General features: G+C 56.1%; 1 protein-coding gene across 1 annotated transcript; it reads left to right on the plus strand.

The window, feature by feature from the left end:
- Positions 1–1,824: 1,824 nt before the first annotated feature.
- On the plus strand, positions 1,825–25,732 carry SH3RF2 (SH3 domain containing ring finger 2). The gene is made up of 8 exons (XM_053956430.1): positions 1,825–2,367; positions 12,820–13,077; positions 14,728–15,051; positions 18,449–18,543; positions 20,412–20,582; positions 20,785–20,999; positions 21,476–21,837; positions 22,686–25,732. The coding sequence occupies exons 1-8, from the start codon at positions 1,996–1,998 to the stop codon at positions 22,968–22,970; spliced, it is 2,082 nt and encodes a 693-aa protein (XP_053812405.1). The 5' UTR covers positions 1,825–1,995; the 3' UTR covers positions 22,971–25,732.
- The last annotated feature ends 398 nt before the right edge of the window (positions 25,733–26,130 follow it).

Raw genomic sequence — 26,130 nt, forward strand, 5'->3', positions numbered from 1 at the left:
TAATCTAATCACAGAGCACAAATAGGGAAGAATATGTAAAAAAGAAAAACAACCTCCACCACCTTTTTTTCAGTAAAGTTTATGTCAGGCATCGCATTTCGAAGCGCTGGCAGATGAGCTGGTGCTGCTTGCAGCATCACTCATTAACCAGTGTGCACCCCACCAGCCCACAGGACAGACTGCAAAGCAGCACCAAAGCAAAAGGAAACTTGAGATGGAACAGAGTGAGGTCACTGGTTCCTGGCATTATCCTGAAGATGTTTGCCAACATTTTAGTTTAGCTAAATGACCATTATATTACAGAAATACAGACATATTTTGTTTTGACATAATCATGATCTGGGGGGGAGAACTTTTGAAAAAACACATTAAGCCTTTCCAGACTGTACTTCTGAAGAATCCTGAGAGTAGGGCAGGGACAGCTGCATCCTAATGGCGTTATCTGAGACATCTTTGGATTTACAGTCTTGTTCTCTAATATTTGTAGTACTCTTATGTTGAAAACACAGGGCTGAAACACGGCAAGGTTTGTAAGGAAATTGGTCTTGGGCCTTAACTGCCCCTCCTGCTCTCTGTAGGCAATCCATCAGTATGTGTGAGCAGGCAGACTCGAGATAGGAATTCAGCTGATAAAGGGAATGCAAATTACAGGTACCGAATGGACCCTGGCCTTCCTTGCCGAAGCCAGTGCCTCGAGGGGCAGGAGGGGGCCCCTCGGACCCCTCTGGCTGTGCTGGACTCAGGTCTCGCTGGGCTGGGCTCGCACACGGACCCTGCCGGCAGGGAGCAGATGCTGGCCATGCCCAGCACCCAGTTGTGGCCCCTTTGCCCCGGCAGCAGCCCATTGCCTGGAGCTGGGAGCACTGGGAGCTGCTGGAGCGCAGGGGCCGGCACCAGAAGGCTGCAGAGGGTCAGCCCGGCCCTGCTGGCGCTGTCCCGGTCCCCGGTCCCGCAGGGCGGGCGCTGGCGGGGGAGCTTCCCCAGGAACGCGAGGCGGCAGCGGTCGCTGCCTGTCTGGAGCACCGGGCGCAGAAGCCGGGCCCGGACCGGGTCTGGCACACGCTGCTCCCGCAGCAGGCCCGTGCCAGCCCCCGGTGCCAGAGCTGCCCTGTGCCCTGGGCACATCGCGGCTGAGCTGCGGGGCCACGCGGCCGCTGCAGGCCCGGGCTTGAGCCCGCCGAGCGCCGGCCGCAGCCCCGCAGCCGGGAGCCGAACAGGTTGGGCGGCTCCGGGCCGTGGGAGGAATAATCGCTTGGGGTTGATTCAGCGAGCTGAGGCAGCCAAACCGGGCGAGGATGGCACTGCGGAGCCAGCCGCGGCACTGCCAGGTACCCCCGGCGAGCGGTGGCGTTTGAAGGACTTTTTATGGAGCTCGGTGGAAACGGGCAAGGGAGAGCCGAGCCGGCGCTACCTGCGGGCGCAGGCGGCCTGTAGGTGTGCGAGGGGTGTGCGCAGCGAGCGGCGCCGCGGCCGGAGCCCAGCACCGGCAGGCCGGGGCTGATGTTTATCAGGGACTCCCATCTCCTGAGCTGGTGAATTTTTCCCTGCCCTGTCAGTACTGCCGCGCGGAGCAAGGAGCGCTGCAGCCTGCCCTGCGCTCGGCGTCGGGGCAGCGCCCGGCCCGCTCCGCTGCCCCGCCCCGGCTCCGGGACCCTCTGCCCGGGCCTGGGGCTCCGGTGCTCAGCCCCGGCCGCAGCCCGGAGCCCGGAGCCGTCCCCTCGCTCCAGCTGAGTCAGGAGTGACTCATTTCGAAGCGGGCTGCGGGCGCAGCGAGTGCGTTCGCACATTGGCTGGGAGCGCAGCTCTGGATGTAGGTGGCTGCGTTACACGCTCCAGCAGCGCAGCTCTGCTCCGCGCTCCCTCCTCCTCGCCCTCCGTGCAGGATAGCTGCCTGAGCCAGGCTCTGCTTCTCGCAGGAAGGCATCTCAGGCGGCTCCGGTGGATGTGGGGAGTGGATGGCCCCGGCTCCGCTCCTGAAGGGGCTCTGCACTGAAGATGGATGACTTGGCTCTCCTTGACCTGTTGGAGTGTCCCGTGTGCTTTGAAAAGCTCGATGCCACAGCAAAGGTGCTGCCGTGCCAGCACACTTTCTGCAAGCCCTGTCTGCAGAGGATCCTGAAATCCCAGAAGGAGCTCCGGTGCCCCGAGTGCAGGACCCTCGTCCTGGGCAGCATCGAGCAGCTGCCCTCCAACCTGCTCCTCATTCGCCTCCTGGATGGAGTCAGGTGTGGACAAAACGTCACCAGGTTTGGCTCGGTCCAGAGGTCGGGGGTCCTGTCCTCCCCCGCCTCCATCAGGAGAGTCCCCAGGGGGCTGCAGCTGCACCAGCACCGGCTGGCAACGAATCCTCGGATCCACATGGAGGGGGTAAGGAGGTTCTTAGTTCTTTCCTCTGCCCATGAGCACAGAAAGGTTCCTGCTGTGTGCCCAGAGCCAGGAACCTTCTCTGTTAGCAGCACTGCAGAGTGTTTGAAGTGAGGCTGAGTGTTTTGTGTGCAAATTTGGCTGCTGTTTCAATGTGATACTTGACTGTTTCAAGCTCACCACAGCAGAAATTGGCTCCCAGGCTAAGACAAAGCCAGCCTGCTCTTCTTACAAAATCTTCCCAGCAGGTCTTTTCTCCCAGAGTTTTCGGATGCTTCCTGGCTTTTGAGGGCATTTCAGGTGCTTGGACTTTCAGGCAATACACTGCTTTTGACTGATAGCAATTAAGTCAGTGATTGCAGAGCTGTAACTTTTAGCGGTGGAGAAGGCTTTTCCGTGGCTGCACCTCAGTTTCCCCGCACTGGAAAAGAAGGGGGGTGCCCAGTGCTGCTGCTGTTGTTCTGTCCAAAGTTCTTGGAAGTTCATTAGTTAAAGATATTAAATTTGACTTACTTATGACTGTACCTAGGGATGACTTACTAGGCTAATTTTAAAATTCTAAGTTCTTTCCATCACTTTCTTTAACAATACAGAAGCGTTTCTTGAATAATGAGGACCGGATACTAGACCTGTTAAAAGAGCTTGGCTGAGTTGGAATTTAGGGCAGAGACTTGTGGCTTCACCTTTCCCACATTATATTCCTGGAGTTCCATTTCTCTCACCTGAACTGCTCTGTACAATGTCTCCAAAGCCTTTTAATAACACTCAAAGCTTGGCTGACAGGGCTGTTGAGCCCCAGAGGCTGCTCAGAGCACGCAGCTGTGGGGTCCGGGCAGGCACGGCGCAGGCGTTGTGCCCGCGCTGGAGCCGTGCAGGGGTTGATGTGTCCTGTGGGTATGAGCTGGCACGTGTGTCCCAGGGAATCTCTGTGGTGTTGGTGAGGGATCTGGATGGATCAGACCCCAAAACCAGGCGTGCCTCGGGAGCTCCTCTCCCTGGCGTTCCCGCTGTGCAGGCCCGAGCCCGAGGCACCGTGTCCCTTTCCCGGGAGCGCTGCCTGGCACAGCCCAGCCAGGGACAGGGCGGGTGGCACTGCCCAGCCCAGAGCACTCTGCTGCCTGCAGCACGGGAGGGGCACAGGGCCAGGGGCAGAGTGAGCAGCTCCCTGGGCTGCCAGGGGCTCCCTCCGCAGGGCCCCTCTCTGAGGGAGCCCCCAGCCCCAGGGGAGCTGCAGGAGCTGCTGGGGCCGCTCGTGCAAGGGACAAACCCTCCAACAGTGACAGCTTTCAGGCACTGCCATCCCCAGCAGCATTCCAGCTGACAAGGAGAAGGTTGTAGATTTTCCAACTGGACTCTCCTGGCCCTGGATAAAAGAGCACAAATACACCGGTCTGGCTTTTTTCTCTCTCATTCATTTCATGTTTCTTTAACTGGTTCTCAGGACAGGCAGGAACTTGCTGCTGGTATATAATGGCAACATCCATCCATCCATAGCTCCCAAAAGCTTTTAAGACCAACTTAAGACCAAACTCCTGGAAATCAGCAGAGCCAGTGAGCACTGAGGGAGCTGTGGCTGGCTCCCTGGCACTGGGACAGCCCTCTGAGCTCCTGTGGCTCTCTGGGAAGGGATATAAAACACATTACACTGAAATACTCTTAGACTTAATTAGTTACTTAATTATAAAACACTTTGGAATCCTCTGCTGCAAGGTGAAGAATGCACCGTATTAGTCACATTTTGGTTTTAGTGGTTTTAAATACCTGCATTCAGGCCCAGACGTTACTTTGGGTACTCCAGTGGGATGTTAATGGATTTGGAGCTTCCCCTGAGCTGGCACTTGGTGACAGCAGCATGTCATCCAGCACAGCAGGGACACATTTGAAAGTGCCCATGCAGTGCAAAGATGAGGGTGACTTGTCATCACCCTACCCCACGGATGCTTGATTCCAGGCTCACCTGAAGGAATCTGGGTGAGCAGAGACCTCCAGATGCTTGTGAACCTCAGAGCAGATTCTTTTTGTCAGGAATCACAGTGAGAGCAGCTGCCCTGCAGTGCTGCTCACCCACCACAGCTCTCCCCTGGGTGCTCAGAATTGCAGTGTCCATGTGCTGCTGCAGCAGAAGGTCACAGCTCCCCAAAACCAGACTGCCCCAATCTGCAAGGGCTGCTAATTACCCCAGTGCTATCCACCACCTTGTGCTACAAAGCAAACACAACTGGCGTGCCTCACACAGCTCTGCAGCCAGAGCCACCACCCAGCCAGGATAGGGGCCAGCCTTTGGTTCTACCAAGGCAGTTCTATAAATAAACTTCCTTTACTCCCTGGAGCTGAGAACATCACAAGTTTCATCAAAGTTTCTCTCTCGGCAGAGATGTTTCCTTGCCAGCTCTTTGCTCTTCATGCTCATGAGCATCCATGAAGGCAAAAAATAAAACAAATCTCTCATCACCCAGCAAGCCAAGTGCTCGTCTCCTTCTGAGCAGGAGGAGCCAGCAGGCCCCCACGGAGCTGCTGGATTCGCACAAATACAGCCCTGGCTTTGCGGTCAGGAATTTCCCAGAGCCAGTTGTTAGAAAACAGGGAATTTTCTAATTACAGCCCATCCCAAGCGATTTATTTGCTGGCATTTAAATCCCTTTTGCATCCACTTCCTACGAGCTAACGTGGTGTAGGCACGTGCTGGGTTTGTGCACGTGGACCCGTAAGCACGGCCTGGCTGTGCCAGTCCTGCTCAGCCCCGAGCCCCTGCTCTGCCCCACAGCTGCTCCTCGGCCAGGCCTCCAGAGCTTGAACATCAGTGCAGGGAGCACTTTGGATTTTCAGAATCTCCACATAACAAACTGTCTGGAATTTAAGAATAAAGGGACTTGCTGGGAGGTGTATGCATAAATAAGCCACGCTGAAGCCTTTGAACTCTTAGGAGCCGCCCCTGGCATGTGCCAGGTGTGGTTACAGCTTGTGCTGGAGCTCCTCCTCACCTGGCTGCACCCCAGCGTCAGCTGGTGAGCAAGCAGACCGTGAGTGCTGAGGTGTGCACGAACCTCCCACACCTCTTCAGGGGGGTAGGATGACCCAGCTGCACCCTGCACAGGGAAAAACTCCATCCAGGCACTGAACAGCTGCTTGGGTGCTGAACTTTGTCATGCAACAAACATGGGACAGTGAGCCAGAGGAAAAAAGTTCCGAGTGTGACAGCTTGCCTTAGGAAAACACGGACCACGCAGATTTAACTGTGACTTGGGCTATTTTCTCTTTGCATGAACTGAGTGCTCAACACCCCCTTCCAGCATTTCATGGGAGATAGACAGATAACACCTCTATTGGGATAAAAATACTCTGCACTCCAACGTCCCACCTTCACACGGACGTCTATAGATAGTGCCTGCGTCTTGGTATTTTCTTCTCCTCCAGAATCATCTCCAACTCCTTTCTGCCTTTGACAGACAGGACTTGGATTGCTGGAGCTTCTTGAAGTCTTGTTCAAAGCAAACTCCATGTTTGCACCTGGCAGAGGCGAGTTTCCTGGCCCCCTCAGTGGGCCACCCCCCTTCCCACCCTCCCCAAACCCCCAGCAGTTCCTGTGTAGTCAGAGCAGTGACCTCAAAGCGCGTGTCCCATCCCCTCGGGCTGGCCAAGCACTCTGGGGATGTCACGCACCCGCGGGCGCTGCCCAGGCCCGGGCTCTGCCTGAGGTGGTGGTGCCAGCTCCTTTCCCACGAGAGCATCCTCGCAGCTGCTGGGGTCGGTGGGGATGTGGCACAGAGCCCCTCAGCTGGACACAGCGATGCTTCATTTGGCTGCACAATTCTGAGTGGTCTTACGGCCTTTCTGGAGGAAGGCTTTGTCCCAAGTCTCCTCCTCCGCCGGGTCCCGTCAGGGTTCGTCTCATTCTAGCAGGACAAGGAGCTGCTCCCACAGTGCTGCTGGCACCTTGTGCTGGTCATTGGTCTGTTTTCTCCCTCTGCATGCAGTTTTAGCACTTTTATCTACTACAAAGAGAGTGAGGTCAACATAGGGCGATGGACAACGCACACCCCGAAAGCTGTGTGAGCAACAGAGCCAGCACAGGGCACTCCTGGGAGGTACCTCTGGCTGTGGAAACCCAGAGACCTCCACGGCCAACAGCAGGAGCCAGTTTCCCTGGTTTTACAAAATTAGGTACCAAGCTGCAAACACATAAAAGTGTTTTAATTTGTTTCCAAGGCAATGAGTCAGGCTCAGATGGCGAGTCAGGAATAGCACAGCAGGGCTGCTCTGCGAGCTCACCTGCACAGTGCCGTGGTCAGCCAGGAGCCCCAAAATCTGGGTCCCCCCTTCTCACATCCTGCTGTCTGCTGGCCACTGTCCCTGGCTCCACGGGGCTGGTCCTGGCCTGAGTTTGTCGTTTTCCCTCCGGAGGGAAGAGTGGGGAGGAGGCACCGTGCCGTGCAGCCTGCAGCGTGCCGGGGCTGGAGGCAGCAGGGTCCCGAGGGACGGGACAGCTCTCCCTGCTCCCCCTGCTGCCAGCACCTCTCGGCCTGCAGCGTGTCCGGGCCCGGTGCCTGCTGGCAGAGGTGGCCACGTTTCCCAGGGCTGGCAGCGCTGGCTGAGGAGCCACATCAGCGCTCCCTTTCCCAGCACAGGGAGGGAGTAGTCACACAGCAGGGAGAGGGCTCAGGAGCAGCAGGATGGAGCAGGATGCAGGTTTCCTCCCTGCACAATAAACAGCCTCTTCTGAGAACAGTGCTGCTGAGGCAGAGCATCATGACTGGGCACGCCGAGGGCTGACACAGTTTGTTTTCCGTGCAGCCTAAACCCATGACACACAGCTGAGCCACTGCCCGGGCCTGCTGACGGCAGCACGGGCTCATCTGATAGAGCAGCAGCCAGCCAAGAGGCCTGAGAGGGTTTTGTGCACACTCTGCAGCCCAAGCTCGCTGGGACCCAATGCCCAGCACGCCCCTGCCACGTCCTCCCTGTCCTCTCACAGACCTGCCCTGCTCTCCCTGTGCCCTGCACCCAGGAGCCACGGCACACTCAGGCTCAGCTCCAGCCCTGGGCATTCCTCCTGCCCTCCTGATTGTCTCCCGTGGTTCACACAGGCAAAGTGGAGCCTGACCCAGCTGTGTCCTCCTGGGCAGCCGTGGGGGCACCACCAGCACGTGGCCAGGCATTCCTCTGGGGCTGGGTGCTGGCAGTGTTGCCTCAGTGTCTCTCATCCTCTCCATCAGAGAAGCTGCTCTGTGTTTTCTTTACTCATTTCCCCCGTTTTCCATGTCACCTTTGCATCCCAAAGCCAGGCCACACTCAGAAGTGACACGAGCCTTGACGCTGTGGTACCCCAGCGCTGTGAGTGAGCACAGGGGGTAGGTTCTCCCAGTCCCTCTGCCATTGCCCCAGCAGCTGCAGCCGTGCAGATGGAGCAGCACAAAACCAGCTAAATCCATACAATTCACATCTCCAGCATCTTCCCATGATGGCCAGCTGGCTCAGGAGCAGGTGGCCCCCAGCATCAGCCATGGCCAGTGCTGACCTCCCATTTGGGCAGGCCCAGGAGGGAATGGGGCAGCTCCAGGGCTGACGTGAGCAGGAGGGATTGGCTTTGTTCTCCCTGGTGCACACAGTCTACGTGTGCTCAGAAGACAGGAACAATCCTCCTCAGGGAAGAAATAATGCAGAAACCACCCAACTGTCTGAATCCTCAGAATATAATTATGTGAAGAGATTGAAATGACAAGTTCACTTTTGAAGGTTTTGTTCTCTGTGACAAGGCTGAAGTTATCTCCTCTGCCGAAATGCAGAAAAACAGAATTGTAATGGCAATTAATTTGCATTCAAATAGCTCTTTTCATCCACCTGGATCCTGCAGAGCCCTGAACTGTGCTAGCTGAGCACACAAGCAGGCGATGGGGCTCATTCATGCCATGGAGACATGGGCAGTGGAGGCAGGATGTTGGAGGCAGCTCTCAGAAATCAGAAGGGATGGAGATGTTATTGATCATCTCTATAAAAAGCCGGTGTGTGCACGTCCTTCGGTGCCAGCTTGGATGTCACCCAGCTCCACGTGCTCGGTGTCAGTCACAGCTCAGGAGGAGCACGGGCTGTGCCCTCAGATCTGCCCTGGAGTCACTGGCTGCCTCAGGGGGACACATCCACACTGCCCAGTGCTCTCCTGTCTCCTGCACAGGTCCGAGACATCCTCCCTGTGGGGCAACTCCCAGACTGATCCCGGGCTGGGATCAGTCCCTTGGGATTTACTGCAGAGACATTCAGCGGGACAGGCACAGGGGGAAGCTGCTCCAGGCCATTCCCTGCATGGAGTTAGGACAGTCAAAGCTGGGAAAACACCCGTGCAAGCCCAACCGAGGCCATTCCTGATCCATCTGGCAGCAGCATCCCCGCTGCTGGAGCCAGCAGGACACGTGCCGAGCTCTGGGGCCCAGGTCCAGGGTCAGGCAGTGGCAGTAAATCCGAAGGAAGCAGCCCGGGACAGCCAGAGCAAGGAGCTGTGCCCAGGATCCCCGTGGTGCCCGTCCCACACGTCCATCCCCGGCAGCGCTGGTGAAGCCAGAGCAGGGGCTCAGGAGGGTCCCAGCGGTGTCACCAGCGGTGTGTCACTGAGCCGTGCGGGGCAGGGGGGCAGGGGCAGTGCCCCCAGCCCAGACACGTTCCTGGCCTCGCTCACGCTGCCCCGGGGATCCAGGGGATGCAGAGGAGCGCCCTGCTCCTCGGGCTGGTTTTAAAGGGAGCTGCCTGGGACAAGGTGTAGGGGCATTCCCAGCTTCCATCAGCAGCCTCTCCTCTTCCCTGTGCTGCCGGCTTTGCTGCCCGTGATCCCCTCCCCGGCCGGTGTCACACGCTGCTTCTCCTTCCCTTTCTGTAAATTCCCATGCTCTGGGGAGGGGTCGTTCGTGAGTCCCGGGCTGCCAGTCGTGAGGAGCTATAACCTGCTCATTTCAGATAAGCACAGAGTGCATTTCTCTGCTAGGAAGAGATGCCCCACACTGCTTCCTCATAAACATATATGTATTTTTAATCTTTGTTTTGTGCAGAGGGAGACTCAAAGGCATTGGATGGCTGCCCAGCACAACTGATGCCAAATGACAAAAATAGTGAAAAAAATAAAATCTTTTCTCTTTATTGGCCTCAAATCCACTGAGAATGGGGACAAGGAGTTGAAGTGCATCTGCCATGACCATCCCTGCTGGCAGAGTGGCCAAGGAGAGAAAAGCATCTCCCCCAGAGATGGTGCTGGTGCAAGGGGGTTCTGCTCCACACCTGGTGTTACCTGCTGCCTTCTCTCCCCAGGGCTCCCCCACACTCTCTCCAGGCACCCCAAGGCAAGGGGCACCTGGGGCTCAGCCACTCTGAGAGCCTGAAGCAGCTCCTGGGTCTCACTTAGGCATGATGGAGGAGAAAACAGAGGGCAAAATCAGGAAAAATGAGGCAACATCAAAAAAAGTAACAGGCACCCCCAAGATTGGTTTCTTTGCTGTAGTTTCTCTCTCTCTGCTGCTGAGCAGCCAAACTGCACACAAACTTTCAGCAGCCTTCAGCTGAGCTTTCCACAGAGCTGCTCCCAGTATTTTCTCTGCTCAGACAGATGCCAAGTGTGCAGGGGGACTGGACTGTGTGTGCAGTCCTTGGCTGAACACTTTGCTGCCCTGCTGAAATGAAATGCTGCTTTGGACTGACTAAAAGCAGCTGGACATGCTAACGGGAGAAGGCTCCATCAGAACAGAGCAGGTCCTGCTCCCCCTGCCAGGGCCACGCTCTGGCCCAGGAAAGCCTCTCCCTCTGCCCTCAGCCACCTCCAGGCACTCCTTGTCTTTATCACAGCTTAATTAACACCCCAGTTTCTGCCTTTGCAATTAACCTACTTTAAATAAAGCAAAACAGATCCCTTGCAGAGGATCTGGGACAGCCGGGAGTGGGCAGAAACCAGCCCGGGCTGAGGCAGGCTCAGGTCAGCTCCGAGGGAGCTGCAGCCGCAGGAGGGAGATGCTGGCCCCTGGTGCCCACCCCCAGGGGCTCTGCTGGCCCCCCCAGCTCCAGCACCGTGCCTGTCACTGCGGGGTCAGCTCTTCTTTCCTGCACCCTCTGAGCACGCTGTGAAACAGGGACTCTGCGTGTCTTTCTGAAATCGCCAGCTTCTCGCTTTATTTTGTGACAGGGCACATTAGTTGCTCCCTGTGGGTAGGTAAAGGCTTAGTTTGTGTCCTAAATAAAGTTGGGAAATCGATGGGGTATTTTTGGCTCAGTATCTGAGAAGCCAAACAGAATTTATTTTAAAAAATTGAAAATATCAAAACCTATGGACTCTGGAAAAAGCTGACTTGGGTTGGGAGACTTGAAAGGGCAGAAAAGTGTGAGGAAAGGGTTAAAGAGGAGGGGAAGAGCTGAAGGTTGTGAGTGTGGTTAGAGGAAGAAAAAGCCCATTCATCCAACCATCTGTGCATGCAAGTGGAGGGATGTGTTCAGCCAGACCTAACACCACAAACACACCTGTGCCACCTGGCTTTTGGGTATTTATCCCCGTCTGCCCTGCTGTCTCATCCCTTTGCCTGCTGAAGAAAGAACATTCCAGACTCTCAGCACTCTGTTGCTTGCTCCCTTTCCCAGTTAGCACCAGGTATGCATTTCATTTCAGAGTTTCTCTTCTTTTTAATATATTTCCATAACTCGTTCATGCTGCCTTTAATGTTTTGCTGTATCCTGCTCTTCCCTCACATCCCAGACGTTGCTGCTCCTCCTTCCCAAGCCCTGTTCTCGCCCTTTGTGAAAGTCCCATTTGTTTTCTGGTTGCTCCTGAGGCAGTCCCAGCTCTGTGCTCCTCACCCCAGTGGTCCCAGCATGGTTCTGAAGGAGAGCTGCTGTCCCCCAGTCTGTTCTCCTCACGGCAAAGCTCACCTGTCCAGGTGTGTGTTTGCAGGGAGTCTCCACGGCCCCCACAGATGTGCTCCCTGGTTTTCTGATGGAGAGCAGCACTGGCCCAAGCCCCCCTTCCCCAGTTCCTTTCTCCCAGCAATGTGCTGTTGGTGTCACTGAGCCAAGCACATGTGTTTACTCTGAGCACAAATTAAGAGAAAGAATGACTTAATTAGAACTAAACATTAAACTAATTGCTTCCCATTTCAAAGACTTTGAAGTAAAAGCAGTACATGAATTTTTTCTCTTCTTGGTTCCTTTTCCCTACCAGGCATCAGGGTTTGGGGATGCTGGAAGATGCCCTGTTTCCAAAAACTTAACTATTTCCATGGGAAATTTGATCTTTTCCACGCTTCTGGAAACTAATGTTGAGATTCTTGCTTCTACCTTCCTGGCCTCTGAAAAGTGGCTGAGAGAGAGGGAGTTCTGCAGGAGTCCTGCCTGAGCCCTGGTCACAGACACAGGTGGATCTGGGGAAATGCACAGAAAAAGGCAGGAAATCTGGAATGTGTCTCTCGTACTGAAGTCTCCTGTGAGAAGAGTGGGAGGGGGTGACTGTGGCTTGGAGAAACTGCAGAGCACTGTCCTCACCACGCCGCAGCACCTGGCAGGCTCTAAGGAGAGGAGAAGGACAGTCCAGACCTGCGGAGCCCTGTGAGGAAGCAGCAGAGCAGCCTCTTGTCCCTGGGCACTGGCACTTCAGCTTCAAGCTGGTCAAGGCTCCAGAGCTAGGGACAATCCCAGCTTGCCAGCGTGCAGCTCAGGCAGCTGTGGCCCCAGCCAAGGGGCCAGGATGGAGCTCAGCGTTTGGGTTATCCCCTGAGGTGCAGGGCTGCAGGGAGCCCTCGCTGCCCTCGCAGCAGCCCCGCAGAGCTCAGGGACAGGCAGGGCTCAGCAGAACAGCACCGCTGGCTCAGGGGAACCTGGTCCTTCCATCTGGGTGACAGTCAAAGTCACAACGTCCCTGCATTTCTTCTGGGTTTGCCATGTCTCCTCTATGCCACATTACACTGCAGCGATGGTAACAGGAATCCAGCTCCTCCTGGAGCCCGGGAAAAGGCTGGATTAAACCCACAGTCACACGTGTTACAGCAGGGATGGAGCCACGGGAGCACAGAACCTGCACTCACCCTGCTCTGCTCCGTTCTCCTGGCAGGTGACAGCCACCAGCTCGGCTGGGTGATGGCTGCGACCTCCACTCCTTCTGAAATAGAAATACCTGGGCCACTAAAATAGAGATTATGTTGGAGGAGCCCTTAGAGCAGGCAATAAGATCCCATGGGAAGACTAGTTTAGGGCCTTAACTGTTTCTTAATATTCTTAAACAAGTCCAGCCTGCTTTTCATCTTGATACAAACTTAGCATAAGTATTTGGGAGCTTGTCTTCATTAGTAAAATCCATCAAGGAAGGATGTGGGTAGTTAATCCTAATAAATGCATGCTTAAGCCTTAGACCTCTGCATTTTTTTCTCATTAATTACGAATGCTTTTGGGGAACTCTGTCTGTGTCGCACAAACTGCAGGGGCTGTTTCTCATCCCCGCAGGTGCCACGAGCCAGGGCCCTGTACACCTACCGCGGGCACAGCCCCGGGGAGCTGCGCTTCAACAAGGGGGACACCATCGCGCTGCTGCGGCAGCTGGACGAGAACTGGTACCTGGGCGAGCTCAACGGCATCAGCGGCGTTTTCCCGGCCAGCTCCGTGCAGGTCATCAAGCACCTGCCCCTGCCGCGCCCGCTCTACAGCCTGGACCCGCGGGGCCGGGACAAGGCGGAGGGCAAGGACGCCCCGACCTTCCCGAAGGTACCACCCGCAGCACCGGCACCGGCGGGCGCGCTCCCCAGCCCCCCGGGAGCTCCTCTCAGGTGCCTGAGGGTCCCCCAGCCCCCTCAGGCACTGCTGCCAGCAGTTCACCCTCCCCTCCGAAGGCCCGGGGGCACGCAGGGTGACAGAGCACCCCGAGAGGGACGCGGGTGGCCGCGGCCGGCGCCAGCTCCGCGCGTCGCGGCCGGCGCTCCCGGGTTCCAGAGACCTCCCAGCCACCCCTCCCTGGCAGAGTATTGTCAGCACCGGTCTAGACATTAATTGTGTTGTGCAGTTTAGCTTGAGATGCAGGGTGTATATGGCACCGGCACCAGTTCCTAGAAATAAAATTAATGCTTGTAATGCCCATAATTACAGCAAGCTCTGCTTTGTGGCTGTTTTATAGGAGGACACAAGCAAAACATCTTATTTGAAGCTCTAATATATTTTTTAAAATATCTTTTCATTTAATGAAATCATTTCAGCTTCAGTAATGACTTATTCAAGCCTAGCATTGAGAGACACAAGTTAGTTAAGGGACACATACAGCCACCAAGGAATTAGAAATTAATTCTAGAGAAGGCAAAGGTAGGGCTACTGTGGGAGACACGAGGCTCTCTTGGCTCTGACACGCAGTTTATGCCCCATTTTATCATGTCTCCTGGGATTTAGATAGGCGGAAAAACATTTCCAGTTTGCTCATATACAGAAATGACAGGATGGCCATGGCACGTATGTACCTACATACATGCTGTGGGCTTTAAACCTTATTTTGGAGAGGGGAAATGAGAAAAACACCCCTGTTGTAAAATGCCAACATCTGGGAACCACCTGTACCTCTCCTGCCCTGGTCTCCCTGTCCATCCCAGGCATCGAGCACATTGCCTCCCATGAGTGGGTGAGAATCTCAAGTTTTGCAATTCATTGATGTCAGCAGTAAATCATGATTAATTCCTCTGGCACCCACGGTGGTGAAAAACTCTGTCACCACATGCCCTTTGCTACTAACACCCTGATCAGCAGTTTCTGAGAAGTACTGTGTGAACACTGCCCGTGAGCAAACTCAGGGCCTGCCTCTCCCTCATCAGCCCCAGTCCTTGACAAGCCAGGAGTTTTTCAATGGAAGCAGCATCAAGCCATGAATGTTCAAGCTGACAGAGATGGAACTGGGTGGATGCAATCCTGCTGGGAATGCCACCATCAGTGAGGGCCTCTCTGAGCCCATGCCATACCCTCAGCTGCAAGATGCACCCACGTGTGCCAGCACAGATGGGGAAAGGCCGACGGGTCCAAACATCCCTTCTAATTCAGAGTTAGAGTTGTTAAGTAAAGCTCTCCCGGCACCTCTGCCAGCCAAAGCTCTGGACAAGGAGAGTATCAGGGGAGCACTCATCCTCAGGTCTTAGCACAAGTTTTAAAAACCAAGTTTAATTTTGCTGTCAGCTTTGAATGGGGAGTTTTACACCCGGAGTTTGTCACTGACACCAGATGAGAGACATGACAGAGCCCCAAGATTTTACAGATAACCTGTAAGGCCACCTGAACCCTGCCTGCAGCTCTGCTGGCAGAGGGAAAGGGGAGCAGGGCAGTCGAGGGCTGTGCCGGGCGTGCCTGCTGAAACCCCATCGCGTCTCCTGCTGTCTCTTGCAGCCGAGCAGCCCCGCGCAGCAGCTCCTGCAGGCCACCAAGGGCCACTGGTCCCCCCCGCCCAGGGGCGCGTCCCTGCGCGCGGCGGCGGCCAAGGCCAAGGCCGCGGACTCGGCGGCTTTCCCCAAGGTGCCCGACTCCAGGCGGAAGAGCCTGCGGCAGTTCTCCATCACCACGGCCCTCAACACCCTGAACCGCATGGTGCACGCGCCCGCCGAGCGCCCGGCGCTGCAGATCAGCTCCCCCGTGCTCATCAGCTCCAGCAACCCCACCGTGGCCACCCAGAGCAGCGAGAAAGCCGAGCTCCCCTGCGGGACCCCGCTGCAGGTAAGGCAGCCCAGCCCAAAGCTGGGATCATCCTGAGGCACACTCAGCCCGGGGCTGAGCTGGAGACCTAGACCGACCTCCTGGAATTCATCCACTCGAGGCAGAAGAGTCTCGTTCCTTCTTCCCACTCTGACTAAAGATCTGAGCACAGAATCTTCACAGATGTGAGAGAAAAAGTTTTTTTTTTTTACATTTATATGACATCTTTTGTAGTGAAGGTTGCTCCAAGCTTTTTTAGAGCAGTCACCCAGCCCCTGGCAGCGCGTGTCCAGGCAGTAACACCTGGCAGGCACTTTGTCCTGGGCACCGACCTGCAGAGAGCTGGGATGTGATATCCTGGGTTACAGAGGGGAGATGAAACCCTACAGGAGTTCCATAATTCAACTGAAGCTGTATCCTGTCTCACACCCCCAAAAGGATCTTACCCAAAAGTCTCCGTGTGAATTACTGCCAAGAGCAGAAAGGAGAGAGGGGACATGTTTGGCCTTAGAAGGGTTGGAAATCTCCTGTTTCCAATCAGCAGTGCTGCTCCCAGAGGTTTGCAGGGCAGCCTGTGCCATTTATGGGGCTGCACAGGATGCAGCTTCCCTTCTCCATCTCTGGGTTTGGGCTGCAGTGACTGAGCTGCAATGCTGAGATCCCTTCAGAAGCCCAGGCAGGTGCTGCCAGGGTGGCTGGGAGGCCGAGGGAGCGGGGGCTGCAGCCAGGACAGCCAGCAGCAGCTGAACAAGCCAGGGCAGAGGGGCTGTGCCGGGGCTCTGGGGCTCCCACCGCAGGACCCGCCCGCCTGGCATTCCCAGCACCAGGAGCAGGTCGGACTCACCTCGGCCCATAAAAGGGAATTCCCAGCGCTGCCCCAGCCTCCTCCTCCGGCTCCCGCTTCCCCTCGGCTGCCAAGCCCGGCTCAGCTGGAGCCAGAAGCAGTCTGCAGGGCTGCGGGGGCCGTGCCTGTGCATGTGCCTCTTGTGCAAGCGGCTGCGGGGCGAGGGCAGCGGGGCACCCACGCCCTCCCTCCCCGCCGCTGGAATCTCCTCCCGTCACAGCCGAGCTGATTCCCTGCGCCGGCAGCGCCGGCCGGCTCTGACCCAGAGCTGCTGCTGTGCCCTGCAGCTCGGTGAAGGGAGCTGCTGCCCCACAGCTGCCCCCAGCACTCCTGGCTCTCCTGTGCCGTAAATGATGGGACCTTGCAGGGCCCAGTGTCCAGAGCCCCATGGTGGGACGGGCAGGGCTTCCCTCCCTCCCCACGAGGACACTCCAGTAGGGACTTGCCTATGTCAGCAGTGCCGGGTCACACTGGTGACACGCTAGGAAGGGAGATGGAGCGAGAGAGGGATTTTGGGAGAGGCAGGGAATTAAACCCTTTGTACTTACAAGGACTTGCAAGGTACTCGCGGGAGATCAGCAAAAGTGAATGCTAAAATCAGTGATACGTGACTCGAAAATATTCCTTCCAATCTTTTTTCCCCTCTGCATCTTGCAAATGCAAAGGCAGCTTTGAGGATGCTCTAAATGATGGCTGCTCCCAGGCACAGGGGAGCACAGAGATGAAAAACATGGAGCTTTCCACCCAGGAGGAGACATTTCAACACAGTTCCATCAGGAAAACCAGCAAAAGGCTGTCATTTTGTTCCAATGCAGAAAAATGAAACTCCAAATATCCAAATTCCAAGCTTTTTGATTATGGTAATTAATAAAACAGAATTATAATTTCCAGTCAACTTTATGAGCACCTGGTCCAATCCTGCCTGGACTAGAAAACGAGGAATGCAGAGAAGGTTTGAAACTGACCTGCTACTCCAGGTCCGAGACAGAAGCTGGAATTGCTGGGGTGTGTTAATTAATTTAATTTACTGGAGAGCACCAGAGCGGGTGAGTCACTTCTCTTTTTTCTTAGGTCCTTGCCAAGCCAGTGCCCCAGCACCGCATTACAGACATGACCACTAGAAATTAGATTTGAAATGAACACGAGATTAAAGCCCCAGCTTGCATCATTAAAGATCCTGTGGTCGTTGCTGGAGAGCGCAGCTGCCAGCCACATCCAAGCGCGGCGACATTCCGCTGCCCTGAGCTTCCCGGGACGCGGCTGCCGCCGCCCTGCCGCGCTGGGAGCGCTGTCCCCGACAGAGCCGCGCCGCTGCCCCCGCGGCTCAGAGCACAGCAGGGCACGGCCGGGGCTCCGCCGCGGTGTCGCCTCGCAGCGTGGGCAGGGCTGGGTCCGGACGGGAAGGAGCCGCTGCTGGCAGCAGCTCGCCCCGGGGACGCTCTGTGCTGCAGGAGGGACAGCTCGGCACGAGGGACAGCTCGGCAGAAGGGACAGCTCAGCAGAAGGGACAGCTCGGCAGAAGGGACAGCTCAGCAGAAGGGACAGCTCGGCAAAAGGGACAGCTCGGCACGAGGGACAGCTCGGCAAAAGGGACAGCTCGGCAAAAGGGACAGCTCGGCACGAGGGACAGCTCGGCAAAAGGGACAGCTCGGCACGAGGGACAGCTCGGCAGAAGAGTGTCCCGAGGACACCCGAGGTGGCCTGCTGCCACCACCCAGCCCTCCCCTGCTGCCACCCTCCCTCCACACAGCCAGCGCAGCACGGTGTGCTCCAGCTCCCACCCCAGGGCTGCTGTGCTGCTAGCAGCGCTGCTAGCCAGAAGGGCAAAGGCAGAAGCCAGAGTGACAAGTCAGAGTGTGCCCAGGTGGCACAGACCCACAGGTTTGGTAGCTGGGACCCCGCAGAGCCCAGCAAGCACAAGGGACACAAAACCAAACTGGGAAGGAGAACAGAAACTCCCCCAGGCAGGCCCTGGGTCGGACGCCGTGGCTGGATGCTCAGCAGACCCTGGCCCAGGACACCAAGAGCGCACACCTCGCCTCAGAGAGCCCCTCGGGGGACACCATCATCAGCCCAGCTGGGGGATGAGGAAGGACAGGGAGTGGGAACAGCCCAGCGTGGCCTCAGGGCGCAGCAGGGACAAGGAGTCACCCTGTGGCCCTGGCAGAGAACACCTGCACAGCCCAAGGCACAGTTACCTCCGCAGCAGAAACGGGGCTGCAGCTCCTCCCTGGAACCCCTGTGAGAGCCCGGAGGGAAGGAACATTGTGCTGGCTGGTACCACTCTGCAGGTGCAAAATCCAGTGGGGAAAGGACCAGGTGGGCATTGGTGACAGGGTCTCGATGATCCTGGAGGTCTTTTCCAGCCTAAATGATTCTGTGATTCTGAGTCTTCCTCTTGCTGCCTGTTCTTTTTCTAAGTCAAATGCTCCAGACTCTTCTATTTCCTGAAATGTTTCTGGTGGTTCTTTAAGGGTGGGCGAAGCCAGGCAAGTGTTAGCTGCTCCTCCAGTGGCTGAAAGAAGCTGATAACCAGATTAATACTTTGTTTTCTTTGCTTCCTTTCTCCCACAGGTCAGTACCTCTTACTACCCCACACCAGGACCACTGGGGCCCCCAGCAGCCATCGTCACCCTTCCCCACCTGCAGCACCACGGGCCAGCCTACCTGTAAGTAAGGGAACTGAAATGCTTTGGGCACGGGGGGGAATTTGCTGCAGCCTCACCATGAGCTTGCTCCTGCCAGGCAGGAGGTGCAGACAGACCAGAGCACAGCTTGGATCCAAGTGCAGATCCATGTAGGAATGTACCTGGCTGGGCTAAGCCAGGGCTGGCAGAGACCTGACACCACAGCTGAGTGCATCTTTCTGCCTCACTGCAGTTTCTGTGGAGAAACAGTTCTGCCTGTTTGTCGAAAATACATTTAATTTTTTTTTTAAGTGTAAAGAAACTAATTACTCCTTAAGTGCCTCTAGTTATTTATCCTGAAACCTTCACAGCCACTGGTGTTTTGAACAATCCAATTCCTGAAAACTTTCACAGAGTTAAAATTTGCAGATAACACTCTGTGATTACATCAAGGTAAGATTCACCACCCTGGCACTTTAGTAAGGCATCTAAAATAACAGCATCACAGCACGCTGTTTACACGGCACTCAGCACCCCTGGGGCAGGGCCAGGCTGTGGAATGCTGGTGCCCAGGAGCAGCACCCACAGCTCGGCGCTGTGTTGGGACCCACACACACCATCATCAGTCAGCCAAGACTCCAGCACACAAATAATCCAAAGGACAAGAGAACTCCCAAGACCTTAAAAGAATTTGCAGAAGGATGGTGTGAGAGCATCACACCAGCTGCCTGGTTTGCACAGATGCAGTGTCAGACCAGCAGCTGCAGAGCCTCCCCTCGAGGTGACTCCTGAGCAGCCTGAGCTGCTGCAGAGTCTGGAGCCCAGCTGGGCTGTGCCAGGCCCCGAGGGAGCAGCCCCCCACACACACTGGCCCAGCAGGTCAATCCTTCAGATGCTTGTGCTGAACAACAGGGAGAGAGAACCTTCTAAGAGTTCTGGGGTAGCCCTGTTGTTTGTTTTGTAAATAACACCTGATACTTGGAGTGTTGGGCTGTAACTCATTGATTCTTGGAGCAGATCACTTTCCCCTTGAAAAAAACAACACTGCAATTAAATGTGTTACACTGGAGACAAATTCAAGTTCTTTAAAGACTATATGGGGAAAAGTTTTGAAAAATACACCATTTTCTTTTGCTGCTGTATTGCTGTGTGCTCACGCATGGGTCAGAGAGAAGAACAAAGCTTCAGCCCTTGGTCCCAATCCCAGAATCACAAAAGAGAGGTCTAGGGAGGGATTTCAGACTAATTTCTAGTCTGATTTCCTCACTACCCTGGAGTGGAGCCATGTACCTCCTCCTGCCTCCTGCTCTGTCCATTCTCCATGGCCTCCAGGCCGCTCCTCCTGTCCTTGTGCTCCAGTCAAGGAGAAGGAGGCAGGCAGGAAGGCAGGGCAAGAGTGGTGCTCTTCCCTGGGCCTCCAACACCTCCTGGTCATGCTCTGGGCAAGCAGGTCCAAGGCCTCTGGTTTCAAAGGCAGAATTGCCTGATGCTATCTTGAACAGGGCACCATAACTGTGCTCTTTCAAGAGCTTTGCCTTAGGACAGAGCCTTGTCAGGCCCTGATCTGTGTTTCTGATGGAGCACTCCAGGTGCAGAGCAGCAGCTTCCTCCTCCCCAACATTTGTCACCCTGGGCTGGCACTGCTGGGACAGAAACCACCCTCCTGAGCTGCTTTGTTCTCCATTCCTGCTGGCTCTTCTTTTATTCATATCCCCTTTGGCCCGAGGTAACAGGCTGTTTCCTCCCCGCGGGTTCTCTCCACAAACGGCAGCACCCGAACGCTCGATGGCTGAAGAGGCTCCGGGCACAGCCAGCAGCATCCTCCCCAGCACGGTTAGACCCCGGAGCTCCGGGATGCTCCAGCCGCCCTGCCCGGCAGCTCTGCCTCCCCTCATACCCTCTCTCCCCAGGTGCGTGGCTCTCCACTCCTACGCGGCTCATGGACCAGACGAGCTGGAGCTGCAGAAGGGAGAAGGGGTCCGCGTCTTCGGCAAGGACCAGGACGGGTGGCTGCGGGGCATGTCCCTCGTCACCGGCAGAGTCGGCCTCTTCCCCAGCAACTACGTCACTCCCCTCTTCAGGTCTGGGCTTTCTTACGTGAAACAAAAACGTGGGGAGGGAAGGGGGCAACACGTAGAACTTGGGGTCTTCTTGTTTGCACAGAGAACCCATGGCAAGGCCTCCCCCCAGTACTGACAAGGGTGCCCCCAGCACTGACCGGGGCCAGGGGTCCCTCGCCAGGTGGGATGGCGCCCGGCAGCCCTCGCCCTTCTTTTCCAACAGGAAATCTAGTCTCTCCGACTCGAAGATGCCTTCCCTGTACACCTCATGGACGCTGTCGACCTCCTCGCTGTCCTCCCAGGGGAGCATGTCCGAGAGCGGCCCGAGGCAGAGCCGGGCCCTGCGGCCGCTGCTGCTGCCCGTGCCCGTCCCTTCCCCCGGGCGGGGCGCGCTGGCACCGGCCCCGCTGCGGCGCGGCCGCGGCAGCACCAGGAGGAGTAAGTGCTCGGGGGGCTCTGGGAGGGACGGGGGGACGCATTCCCCCAGAGCACAGCGGCTGCTGCGCTTAATGGTCCCGCAGCCCTGCTTGGCCCCGACCCTGGCTGCTTTGGGAATTCCAGGGGGTCTGACTCAGCATGGGAAAACTTGCAAAGCTTTGTGTAGAGCTCGGTGGTTATGTTCTTTACAAGGAGGCTGCAAGGTTTGTCTTCATCCCATACACGCTGTTTTGTAATACACTTCCAAGAGTATTTGGGGAGCCAAGTGGTGTGTTCCCAGCTCTGGCAGCAGTGCCCTGGCAGGGGCCACTGTCAGTGCTTTTACACCCGAAATCGGTCCCGGTGCACAGGGCTGGGCACGGGTGATCCCCGGGAGCTGCAGCCCCACGGCATGCTGTGAGCAGGGCTGTAACCGCTGCTCGCTCTGCACATTTTGGATTCTTGACTAAATGCCTTTCCGTGGTCCTGCTCCCCAGACGGATCCCTGCAGAGGTCAGGACAGGCGGGGACCCCCGTGCAGATCACCGGCTCCCTCAGGCGTCCCACGGCTGCGGGGCGACCTCAGCACTTCCAGCTTTACCCGCACGTCAGCTCCCCACCACACAGCGTCCCTCCCGGAGCCGGCGTGGACGAGACAACGAGGCCGAACTCCTCCTATGAGGCTTCACCGGCGCTGCTGGTCAGGGGAGGGGAGAGCCGGAGCCCCTCCGTGTGCAGCTCGGTGATCCTGGACGCCAAAGACCCCTCGGTGAAGAGCGAGGCAGCTCCAAAGCCGCCTGCCTCAGCCCCGCCGTCCATCCTGGTGAAACCAGAAACCTCCCGCAACAGCGCCGAGAAGGTACGGCCAGAACCCGCCCACGCCCCAGAGCATCCCAGCGGAACCAGCAGTGTCAGCCAAAACTAACCAGGGCCAAATCCCGCCAGGGCTTTGCTCCATCCTCACCCATTCCTTCCAATAGAAGTCGCTGGGATTGACACATGCCTTAGGAAATTTGGTATTGGTGCTGCTGAGGCAGCCGTTCAGATTAAGCCCTGAAGAAAGGCAGGACGCTGCAGAGGCTCTGTCCCTGTCACCAAGCTCAGTCACAAGCAAATCTCGAGACTTTTCCGAGGTCATAAATTGGACAAGAATCTGTGAGTTTGGGAGCAAATGCCACAGAACTAGTGTCAGGCAGAGCTTTGCAGAACTCCCCCATCTCTCTCGTGTCACTTGGGCTGAGCCATTTGGAATGGGAATTTCTTTCCCTTCTGGCAGCCAGAGAGAAATTCCATAAAGGTAAAATCATTCTGCAAATTGCCCTTGTGACAGCTTCCCTTTCCCACAGTACCCAAAGACGTGCCCAAATCGTTCCACACGCCCCCAAAAGCCCAGCCAACCTCAGAGCTCCCAGGCAGCTCAGCATCAGCTGAGAGAGCCCACGGCTCTGCGAGGGCAGGTGCTGTGCTGCCTCCGCTCTCAGACCAGCTCTCCTCGGTCTCCAGGAGCTGCCAGCGCTGCTGCGCTGTTCCCTGGGGCTCTCTGCCCCCTGCCACCAACCGCACATCGCCCTGGGCTTCCCTGCAGGCGTGCTGTACCCCGCAGCATCCAGCCGCCCCCCCAGCGCATCTCCCCGGTTCTGCAGGGGGCAGGGGAGGGCGGGCAGGGTCTGCGGTTCCCACCTGACCCTGGCCCCCTTCTCGCTGCAGCAAGTGAAGACGGTGCGGTTCCAGAACCACAGCCCGCCGCCGCCCAAGCGGCACAGCCTGCAGCCCTCGCCGAGCCTGCCCCGCAGCAGGACCGAGCCCGGGCCCGAGGGGCTCCTGGCCGAGCCCCGCCTGGGCCCCGAGCTGCTGGTGCTGTACTCGCCGCGCCTGGGCTCCAGCCCCCTGCACCCGCGCCGGGCGCTGCACCCCAAGGCGCTGTCGCTGGACCTCTCGGGGCAGCTGACCTTCCCCATCAAGAAGAGCTACAGCAGCATCTCAGCAAACTGACCGGGTAACCCGCGCCGGCCTTCCTCCCCGCTCCTGCTCCTCTCCCTCGCTCCCGGCGGGCGCCCAGCCCTGCATCCTCCCCCGGGCGGGGGCCGCTGCTCCCGCACCGCCGGCACCCTCGGCCGGCGAGCCTGGGGCTCGCAGAGAGCTGCGGGCACCTCTGAGGGACCCCCGGCCCGGGGCTGCTGAGCACGGCGAGATGTGCCGGGCTCTGCCGCACATCTCTGCCCGCACATCTCCCGGACCTTCCCCGGGCCGCTGCCCGCGCCGCACCACCGGAGCAGCGGCACGGGAGGAACGCGCGCAGGTATCGGAAGGAGTTACACTTGCTTTGATCTCCTCAGGGCTGCAGGAAAGCCCACAGAGATCAAACACTGGCTCATTACCTGCCTGCCTCAGGATAAAGAAACCGTAAATCAGAATCAGTCAGCTCCTGGCTGATGGTTCATGCTGCCTTTGAGGGGAGGGGGTCACTCCGATCTTTCATTAGGGTGGTTGCTTGCTTGCTTTTCTCATTGGTTTTAGCCTAGGAATTTTAACACAGAAGCCTAAAAGGTGATTTGGAGGGCAAAGAGCCAATGCGAGGGGCTTTGCCATCACTGCAGTCACCCAGGCTCTGCAGTGAGGGCACTGAATCTCCCTTGTCCTCCTTGCTTGCTTTTCCTCTGGTCACCTGTCAGCTACCTCCTGCCCATGAGCTCCTTCCAGCCCCTTCCCACCACCCACCCACCCAGATGTGTCTGTTGTAAATACCTTAAGTGGGATTCATGGGTTTCAGATGCATGAAACACTGCCTGTGTGACAGAGAGCAGAACTCAGAGCTCACCATGCCCCAGACCCCCTCTGCCCCAGCACCACCAGCTCTGGCTTCCAGCTTGCCCCAGTCCAAGCATTCTCCTGTGAATCCCAGGGAAGGCAGCAGAGCTCTGCTGGCTCACAGCTGTGCCTGCTCTCCATCAAACCTCTGCACAGCAGATTTTGGTTTTCATACTTCGTTTCCATCGCTGGTTTATCCATTGGCAGTTCCCAGCCCAGCTGCAGGCACCAGCCGCCCTCTCCTGACAGGAGGAGCTGTGCTCCCTCCAAAACTGCCCTGAAATCCCATCCTCGGCTACCTGCATACTGACCCGGGGAAGAAACTCCACTGGTCAATGGGAGACTCCTCAGAGAAGGACATTTTTTTCCTAAAAACACACAAAGGGAATGGATAAAACAATTCACTACACCACAACCCCCGGGCCTTCCCTCTTCCAGACTTCCTGTTTGTGGAGCAGGAAAGCTGGGTCTGCCTGCGGGGATTTTCAGTGGCACAGCAACCTCCAGGGCACAGATCTGTTCTCACTCTGGGCTCCCTGTCAGTATTCCAGCTCCTGCAGAAACACCCCGACAAGCTGAAAGCGTGCTCTGTGCCCAGGTATAAAAGGTGGCAGCAGCTGCAAAAATGAGAGTGAGTCCAACCAATGCCACCTCTGAGACAGCTAAATGCCTCAGAGGAGACGTGCTGGTTCTGTGCTGAGGACTCCTGTCATCCTTTTAAAGCTGAACCAGAAAGCAGCTGGCTCTGTCACCGAGACACATCCACATATCCCAGCACGCCCAGAAATGAACAGAATTGCACTCAGTCCATCAGCCCCTCTCTCCCTCTGAGAACTAAGAATGCAAACACTGGCTCCAAAACGTTTTAGTTGGAAACACCAGAGCAGCCTGGAACTGTGTAAAATCACACCTTTATCATTCTCAGGAGTTTATTCACTGCCCAACAGTCAGTGCAGTTAATCTGTGAAACAGCATGTTTGAAGAGTAATCACAGCTCAAGACTTTTCAAGTTTTTTGTCATGAAGTTCAGTATCTGTCCCATTTAAAAAGTAACTTCCAAATATTCATGAGATCAGCGTTTAGAACCCCAAACTGTCCACTAAGCCCTTGGGAGCTCCACAGGCTGATCCCTTAGTCCATGTTCCCAATGGGAAGCGCTGATGGATCCAAGTGCCTGGGGAACAGCACCCAAGGGACCCCCCATGTCAGGCTGAGCAGGACTGTAAGGGTAAAAAAAGGGGGAAGAAGATCTATCTGCACCAAAGTTACAGCCAAAATAGATCTCACAGGCAGAAGGGGTCAATAAAAGTTCCCTAATCCTTTACATGACCAAGCAGGGAGTTCCATTGTCTGCTTTCTGCATCCGGCCCAGGGAATGCTCCAATGAAATGTTACAGCCAGGTCACCATCAGTAAGAAATCATAAATTACTATTTTTACATATATATCTTAGAAACAGTAGGATGTATAACCTTTGCTTAGTTGGTGATGGGTAGGAGGAATAAATAAAATATGTTTAGTTTATTGTTCAGAGACACTTGTACAAATTCAGGGATGCTGAATATTTTTTCCATGAAGAGAAGTTCATTTTTTTAAAAGGTTTTTTCAATTTAAGGTACTATTTGGGGGAAAAGTCAATAAACAAGAAGATATTAGTTTCCTGTTTTATATTAATCCTCAAGCTATTTATTTTGTATTTCTGTAAAAAAAAGCAATGGTTTAAAGACATTTTAAGTTTTCAGAAGTTTATTCATCTAAGTTTATAGCACTAATGCTTAGCTCTGTAGCCTGTAGATAATTAAATTAATTGGGGCCAAGTGGATTGCTGCTCCTCATGCACTGGGGGGGCACTGGGGAAAATGGGACTCAGGAAAGCTTTGGCACCCACCATGTGAGACACCAGCCTGTGGGAGCTGCTGTGGCACCATTAAAACTTTTTGCATGAAAGCATGTTTATTTTCACTTTCTTATTTCAGGTTTTGCCTGTTGGGAACAGATGGCAAGGGGAGGGGGGTGACCTGGGTGAGAGGTCACCTGACCGTGGGTATGAAATGGAATAAAAGCACCCTGAGGCAGTACCCAGGAGAGAACAAACAACCATGACACCTTCGACATGCAATGTGTCAGAACGACTTTGAGGCAGCACAGGTGACACCATCGTGCTCCTTGCCTTGTGTCACACCAGCTCCCACCTGCCAGGGCCACCCCTCTGCCCCACCCAGGCAGCAGCAGGCTCTTCAGTTAAAGCCTTTGGCTGAATCAGCTTTGGAGGGAGCTGAATGCAGCTGAGAAGCAGCACAGCTCCCTGGAGGAAGGAGCTGAATTCTAAGCATGGGATTCAAATT

The sequence above is a fragment of the Vidua chalybeata genome, chromosome 15 (genome assembly GCF_026979565.1).
Source record: "Vidua chalybeata isolate OUT-0048 chromosome 15, bVidCha1 merged haplotype, whole genome shotgun sequence".
Lineage (NCBI taxonomy): Eukaryota > Metazoa > Chordata > Aves > Passeriformes > Viduidae > Vidua > Vidua chalybeata.

Coding starts and splice junctions, on each gene's coding strand:
- SH3RF2 (XM_053956430.1), top strand. CDS start 1,996: ATGGATGACTTGGCTCTCCTTGACCTGTTGGAGTGTCCCGTGTGCTTT. Junction 2,368..12,819: donor CTCGGATCCACATGGAGGGG/GTAAGGAGGTTC, acceptor TCATCCCCGCAG/GTGCCACGAGCCAGGGCCCT. Junction 21,838..22,685: donor CCCGCAACAGCGCCGAGAAG/GTACGGCCAGAA, acceptor TTCTCGCTGCAG/CAAGTGAAGACGGTGCGGTT.